The sequence below is a fragment of the Anopheles moucheti genome, chromosome 2, assembly GCF_943734755.1.
Source record: "Anopheles moucheti chromosome 2, idAnoMoucSN_F20_07, whole genome shotgun sequence".
NCBI classification, from domain to species: domain Eukaryota; kingdom Metazoa; phylum Arthropoda; class Insecta; order Diptera; family Culicidae; genus Anopheles; species Anopheles moucheti.
In genome coordinates this window covers 54,344,269-54,352,124 of record NC_069140.1, presented here as the reverse complement: position 1 = coordinate 54,352,124, position 7,856 = coordinate 54,344,269, and the positions used below count along the sequence as shown (strand labels likewise).

At 49.5% G+C, this 7,856-nt stretch overlaps 1 protein-coding gene across 1 annotated transcript; it reads right to left on the bottom strand.

Annotated features, from left to right (window-relative positions):
* Positions 1-1,612: 1,612 nt before the first annotated feature.
* On the bottom strand, positions 1,613-6,641 carry LOC128304127 (neural/ectodermal development factor IMP-L2). Its single transcript, XM_053041308.1, has 3 exons — positions 4,978-6,641; positions 3,210-3,521; positions 1,613-3,103 (listed from the first exon to the last, which is right to left on the bottom strand). Exons 2-3 carry the CDS (start codon positions 3,507-3,509, stop codon positions 2,558-2,560), a joined length of 846 nt encoding a protein of 281 aa, XP_052897268.1. The 5' UTR covers positions 3,510-3,521; positions 4,978-6,641; the 3' UTR covers positions 1,613-2,557.
* Between the last annotated feature and the right edge of the window lie 1,215 nt (positions 6,642-7,856).

Genomic DNA, 7,856 nt, shown 5'->3' with positions numbered 1-7,856 from the left:
ATTCTTCTTCTTGATGACAATCTTTGTCGGGGGACAATAGAGAGCAAAATGGAACGAATTAATCACCGTTAGTGTTTAGTGTCCAGCTCACAACAGCTAGAGGAGCACACGGTCATCTCAGTCGCCATTGCATATTATTTGTAAGCGCTTTTCCTTACGTCGAAGTCTCCACGTATGCGATCGTACTCGCCAAAAGCGACCGGTTTTGTGATTTCTGACACCAAGAGAGCATCCACGGAAGGAGATAACATCAATCTGATCCGCACAAGGATCCGCCATGTTTGTACATGCCGTTTGCTCACGTTATCAGTCACTGTGATGCTATTGATCAATTAGAGATCTTCTACGATTGGCTATTAGTTACACATACTATTAAACAAGGGCCCTCTCGGGAGAGCGATCGATAGAGTAAATAGCTCAGCTACTGTGGGGAGAATCCTCCGTCTCATTTCATCCATCCAGTTCCTACAGTGCGTGTCATAACTGTACAGCAGGTAAGTTTTTTAATTATTAGGTAGGAAACATGGAGTGCCACTATTTCCGAAGACATTATGTATTGTTTATTGTTCAATTATTTCGCAATAATTATATCTCATGTCGTCATGGAATGTGCGGGGGTTTGAAAGGATTCCATATATAAATATATTCAATAAATAGTCCACATTATTATTTGCATAAAAATAAACTTGTGTATAGTTATGGTACGCGCTGTGCTGTTTGGACGAACGGAAAGAGATGCAAGATCAGTTGACTGATCAAGCGCTATGATCACTAGAGGGAAGGATACAGCTAAATGAAATGCTACCACATGGTACGGAAATTGTGCTACCTCTTCGTTGATCATGCTCTCTTGGTGTCGGAAACCAAAACTTCCATCGTTTCTGAAGCATTTTTGACGGACGGAATGGCGCAAAATACGAAAAAGATGCAGGATCCGTTTTGCCTTTTCCCACACACTCTAATGTGTTTGATAGGAATGTGACACCGACAGCCAGACGTCATTCATGCCATTATGCGAGAAATAAAGCTGTATTAAATGTATGACGAGAAATGTTACTTCCAATTGTGTATGCTCGCTTTGTCCCAACTTCAAATTTCGCCAGGGGCCACTTGTGGTACCCTTCGGGGCCCCCTCTACCATAGGAGACTGGGCCTATGTACACAACTACTACACACATTTCTTGGGGCCCCCAACACGGCGAGGCCCTAGGCGACCGCCTACTCCGCCTACCGTTTGATCCGCCGCTGTCTGAGACATTGCCTTTGTCCAAACTGACGAAACCCTCTTAGACTCCTTCGAGAAGAAGATGCTCAAAAGGATGTTTGGGCTTGTATGTGTGGAAGGACAATGGAGGAGCCGCCACAACGATGAACTATAAGAGCTGTACGTTAAACTCACTATCGTACAGCGGATCGCCCGTAGTCCGCCAAGTGATCCCTAATAAGTAAGTCAGTAAAGCACCGTACAACCATTTCAGAACTAACTTCAGCGGACTTTCAGCTACCGCACGTATGAGTAAACCATGTGAACCAATGTGAAGTTTTAGATGGAGTTGGCCCAGCCAATCGTTAAATGCAGAAGAAGAAAAACACTTACTTGAAGTCATTAAGCTTTATCGTTTTATTTTTAATTAAAAGTTTTATTCATCCATTCAGACGTTCTCTATCGGGAAATGCATTCTTATACCTTCTGCAGTAGCTACAGCACACTCTGACCGGCTAGCACTGTTTCTGTCTGCCAAATAGCAGCTCGTCGCCAAATAGGGCCGCAGCTCGTCGTCTGAAGTGGAACATTTCAAACATCGTTTGTTCTTCCAAGTTGGCCTAGCCTAGTACTAGTACGGTCACGAAGCAGTGACTTAAAGCCTACCCGTGTACAGACGGTAGTATGTACGCGCACGTATCAAATTGTAACAACAGCGAGACATGACGACGACGATATATGTACATGGTTGAATGGTGTTGTAGATGCTCCTGATGCTTAATCGCGGTCGCCTGGAAGCTACATTGAATTTGGCTAGCGGTTCTGGCTCGTCTCTCATCGGTACTAGCGCACATCTTCACACTAAACATATGATAGAGAGCTTGAAGGATGGTGCTTTCACGTGACGTACATTGAATAAGTTCTCGTTACATCAAATAGGACATATATTTTAAAATAAATTAAAATTAGAGAATGCATTGCAATGCTAAAAAAACGCCAAGGCTCTTCGAGTCCTTCGCCCGCGAGTGTGTTAAGTTGGTTGCTGGTGCAAACATTGAATTGGTTGGGTAGGGTGTGTACGTGTAGGCTGGATTCTAATAGTGCAACTTTAAATAAGTTAAGTATATGGCATAAGTTGTTTTTTAATGTGCTTAATTTTTTTGTGCATTTTTTCTTCCTGTTTTCTAGCGCTCTGTTCCTTATTTCGTAAGTTCCCCATGTTCCGATGCATTAACGGCGTGATTAAAGCCGAACGGAAGATTCTAGTGCGTGGCTAGCCGGGACCGGCCCCCTGGTTGAACCCCCCCGGTTCGATTGTATCGGTGTATCGAAAACAATCACAACGCTAGGTGTCTAGTTAGGCCGTATCGGGTAAACGAACGTTTCCGATTCGTCTTTCGATAGGACATTTTTCGCTACGCAAGTGTACGATCCCATATCGGCCCACCGGAGTCCGGTGATGATCAGCTCGCCGGTTGGGAGCGTGCGGAACCGGGGATCTTGCAGGCTGCCGACCACGTTACCCTCTTCGTTCAGCCAAGTAATCTCGGGCAGCGGGCGACCGATTGCCTTGCACGGCAATACCACGGTCGAGCCCATGTTCTCGAACAGCGTCTTGTAGTGTAGCGTGATGCGTGCTCCCTTCAAGTTCTTGAACATCGAATCGACGGCACCGGATGGGCGCAGCAGCGGCATGTCGGAGAAGTTGCCCAGATGCGACACGCTGTCAACGTGGTGAACGACGGTCGATGAGCTAACTTCCTGGCCGGCCGAACGTCCGATGCATGTGAACGTTCTTTGTGAAGCACGCGATGCACGATCGATCACCAACCGTGTCACCACGCGTGCTACGGACGTTGGGTTGTCCTCCGAGATAACGTTCACGCTGATATCTTCCCACTGAAATTGGTGACCATTGAGACGAAAGATAGAGAGAGAAATGTTAGAACGTCCTGTTAAAAAAGCACACCTTAAAAGTGGAAAAGACGACTAGAAAATCACTTACATCGGCTGTTTGGCCGCTTCCGTGCACCCACTGGACGGTCGGTGTCGGTGATCCCATTATTTCGCACTCCAGCTCCACGGTGGTACCCCGGATCTGTGCAACACGTGCCGGCGGTGCGGCCGTTATTTTGACGAACGTGGGCCTTATCGCACGGCCACCGTCCGCCCGCACACCTTCAGACGAGGAGGCGGACGCGGTTAGTGCCGTGTCCGGGTCCAACACGACGGCACGGCCACTACCGGGGGTGACCATCAGCGGCAGCAGGCACACTGCCAGCATCAGCAAATGTTTGAAGTTCATCGTGTCTGCAAACTAAAACGAGAGAAAGAAAATCAGCTGTTAGCGACGTTGGTTTGTCTGGGGCCGGTGTGGCGATAGAGGCAGGGAGTAGTGTTCAGAGGGAGAATCAAACGTATCGGATGTAATGCACCTGTGTGTGGTGGGGTTGCTTGCTCTTGTTGTTACTACTATTCGCCACCACCACCACGAATAGGGCGGACGCGCGGCAGCATCGTGCTCTATCGCTAATGAACGCTATCGTACGCGAGAGAAACAAAACGCGCCCTGCCACCGGAACAGCAAAAGGGCCCCGCTCTGGTGTGTTCATTGGAATGAGAAATTCCGCTCGGAATTGCATCAGACACCTTTGCATGTGCGACTGTGCAACCCCATGAACAAAACGGGAGCGGTGAACCGAGCGGTTTTTTTTTCTGTTGTTGAAAGACACGGTTGAAAGACTCAGTTTTTGGCCGATGTCACGTGGCCACGGTTGTGCAAAAGGTTGTACCAAACTCACATCCTCCTGGGGAAATGTGGGTGAACGGACCAGCGTTCAAAGGTCGATTCCATTTCTGCATTTGCTTCGTTCTGCCCTGTGCGATCAAATACCATTGCGATAATTTTTATTTTTAGAGAACCGATCACCATCACCGGCGGTGCCGTTAGAAAACGGCGGAAACACATGACGTTTATCGTCTAGCATCCGGTGATGTATTTCTCCTCGTTGCTCTGTCATCTGCCATGACAAACACGTGAATTTCGCTTCACACTTTCGACAGCGGAAACCTGGGAAACCTTATTTCGTCTTATCAGCCATGATCGTGGCGCCAACGTAACGTGTGCGTACGGTGCGCGATCGGCCAATCGGGACGCACTCGAGTGACATCATCATCACCGTGTGTAATCGTCCCATACACCCAGAATGACTCGACCGATAACGAAAACGGTCGTCGGGTGTGTCTGGGCGCTGCTTGCCTTCCGCGTGTTCCTCAAGCGCTTGTGCCACGGGTGAAAGCCAATGTGGAACAGAGATTATGGGTGAAAAGCAATGGTTCGTCGCTGGCCCGCCGCTGCCGCCGCCGCGGGATGGGTGTCTAAATTTACCGAAAGCAATGCCACACACGGCCGCCGCCGCCGGTTGACACAGCGTGCCTCGCAAAGGCCAGCAGCGCGGCAGCAGCGAGGTTAGGTGGTGCACTCTGTACCGAGCAAAAGCAAATTCCAAAGGTTAAATGGGGAAAAACGGTGATGGGGTCGGCCGCGAGGAACAATGATCGGGTCCGGCCGGCCAGGAAAATGAATGGCTCGCGCACCACCGTGCTGCGACCCAAATATTCTTACGCTGGCTTGATTACACGGACACACGACGGTTTGCGGTTTCGTTAGATTTTGCCTAAACCTTACATTACGCAGGGCGCCGCGTGTGCTCTGGTTAGCTTTTTTTTTCTCTTCTTTACGTTACAAGTCTTTAACCACCCCAAGTACTTACTTTCTATCGTATTCGTTCGCGTTTCTTTTTTTTTCGTCTCGTCCGCTATGAAAGTTCACCTCGCGCTCTGGAGGTGGTTGTATTGCGCGGTTTACGCTGATCTGACGAGGAGTCTCTGGAACTTCTTGGAACTTCTGGGCAGGTTGTGGGCCGTTTCTTTGTTTCTACTCGGTCTAGATCGTGATGGAAGCGCGATCGCCCCCGGGGTGAACGGCAACCAGTGTTCAGTGTGTTTTCCCAAAGATGATCAGATGATGATCGACGAACGAAAAGTAAAATCGAACCGAAAGCAACGACGAGCGTAAATCTGTTCCAAATTAGTGTCCGATCGAATTTTCTCGGTTTTGTCTCCTTTCCTTTGCTGCCGGCTTTCGTATTCCGTATTGGCGTAGATGGCTCAAGGTACCAATTCTTCCACACGGTTCCGCGTTCCTATTCTTCTCCTTTTGCGATAGGTAAAATGATGAAGCAACTTCGACAGATGGGATGGTCAGCCGTAGCGGTAGTAGTAGTAGTAGTAGTAGTAGTAGTAGTAGCACCAGCCTTCTTTTAGCGCACGCCAACTAGACTGGCGCCACAATCGCTTCTCCGGTTGTACGTCGTTTCGCACGCTTCGCTTTATGTGCTCAGCTTTCTTTAGACGAGTTGTGTTTCCGTTTCCCGACTTCAGAGACGATGCCCTCTTCTCCGTAACGATCAGAATGATTTTTCGTTTGACTTTCCCGTTCTAACGTCCTTTTTGCTGTGTTTTTTTTACAAACCACACCACCCCGTATATAGTAGGTAGCACAGACCAACTATTGCTCGCGCAAAAAAGTTAAACGCGCACGCACACGCATGCACACACACGCACACTTGCACACTAACACCACACGCCGTGTGTTATGTAATGTTTGAGTTTATGAGATGTTTTATCAGCACATTTAGCAACATTAATTCGGAAAGGTTCACTTTTTCGCCGAAGCTCCACATATGGACGAACTGCGTTACTGCCGGCGTGGCCGTCGTGCTGACCCGACCGTCTTTAGTGTGCGGGAATGATGTTGCCTGGTTGGCTGGCTGGAGCTAGGCGCGTACTGTTTGCACGGTGTGTCGATCGATCCGGTTCGAATTTATTTCACGAAAATCGCTTTACCGGCAATTCCGATGCTCGAATCGTGTGATCTTGGGTAAATAGGCGCTGGAACACGCGTACACGTGGATCTTCGAACAAAGGTGTCTTTTTTGTCACACTTTATACCACAAAGCTCACTGCTTTCTTCCGCCACACGTCACACACACTCGCGCTGGAAAGATGATCGATACGCGATCGGGTACGCGCTTCGTCTAGCAGCAGTGCGATCGCTCCACAATTGTACCGTCGATGGCTCTCGGGCAAGTACTGTCGGCGGTGATGGCCGTAATGATGGTAGCCGCCAGCTTGCGGATGGTACTGCTACTTGCTCGATGATGCTTTTGCGACGCTGATAAACAGTTTGCACCGGGAGCTGACATTAAACGGTGGTTTGGTTTGGTTTGGGGTGGTCCAATTCTAGTGGGAGGAGGAGGAGGAGGTAGCCAACCCGCGCACCCGTACACGATTCAATCAATCAAATCGAACCCGAGCGCACACACAATCATCGACCTAAAAATGTATTGCTGCCACTCTGACACGGCTGCTGCTGCTGCTGCTGCTGCTGCTGACGTCAAAAAAACTCACACACACACACAGTTTGCCGATAAAGGATGGCTGCTGCAGAGCTTAAACCACTGCTATTACGCGACAATGGGGCTGTTAGGTGTCAGCCGAATGGCGGCACACGATGATACTACCGGATCGAACAGGATCGCTTTGACAAGGGCCCGTTTTTTTAGCGCAGTCATCCACGAACGCTCCGTGATGGTTTGTTTAGTCTATTGCACGACTTTCCTCTATTTGGACGCTGCTACGACACGATGTCACAAATCCTTTTTCACCTTTCCCGTAGGCTATATTGCTGACTGACGCGAGATGGGCTCAGACCGACGCACTTTGCGCACACTTTCGAAGACACTCGGGTTTCGAATGAATGCACGGCCGGCCTGCGGATCGAATTTATAATCTCAAGCCGGGAGCCCCGACGGTTCATTCGGCAGTTCATTCGCTCACCGGTGTGCTCGACGGCCAGCCCCCGCTTGTGTTTCTGCGTTGTGTTTCTGTGTGTGTGCTTGCTTCTCTCCATTTTACATCGCGACCGGTTCGCACTATCTCGCTCGCGTCCTAGACCAGCATTGGATCCGCTGGCTAGCTATTTGGTATGGGCATTCCGGTTGAAAACGTGTCGAAAATCGGCCACAATTGGGGAAAGGAAAATCACCCCCAAACGATTAGATGGGAGCACGGTTATACTAGCTTCGAGCACTATTCTTACGCCACGCGTTCTGGCGCATACGTGCGATTTGCCAAATTAATGTAACGCGGTCGGAATGGGAACCGCTGGCTACTGGCTCCAGTGGCTCGATTAGGAAAACGTTGGTTCCCCAGCGGTTCCCGTACTAGAAAAGATCTAGCACCATAGCACATACCGCAAGAAACTTTCGATGGAAGACGATTTCATACGGTGATTTCGTGGGGCGGGGAGAAGCGGGAGAGAGGATAAGAGAAAGGGACAAGCAGGGACGGGGTCAGTCATGATCAGAAGCCATTAGCACCGTTTCGTTTGCCTTCGTTACATAAAATTGCCCCCAACCAACATCCGATTCGAACGGGGTGAGAGAGGCCCTATCCGACACGGTCCCACCACACTAACGGCGGGTCGGGTGGTGGGTCTTAGCGGGTTTGAATTTGAATCAGTTGTTAAACCTTGCGTTCGTACGTACATACACACCGCGCGCACCGTGCAGACCATTTGGTGTGCCCC

Bases quoted from the DNA above. Each gene is read 5' to 3' on its own strand.
- LOC128304127 (XM_053041308.1), bottom strand. From the start codon at position 3,509: ATGAACTTCAAACATTTGCTGATGCTGGCAGTGTGCCTGCTGCCGCTG. The intron at 3,104-3,209 runs GTAAGTGATTTT...CACCAATTTCAG, and splicing joins GAAGCGGCCAAACAGCCGAT to TGGGAAGATATCAGCGTGAA.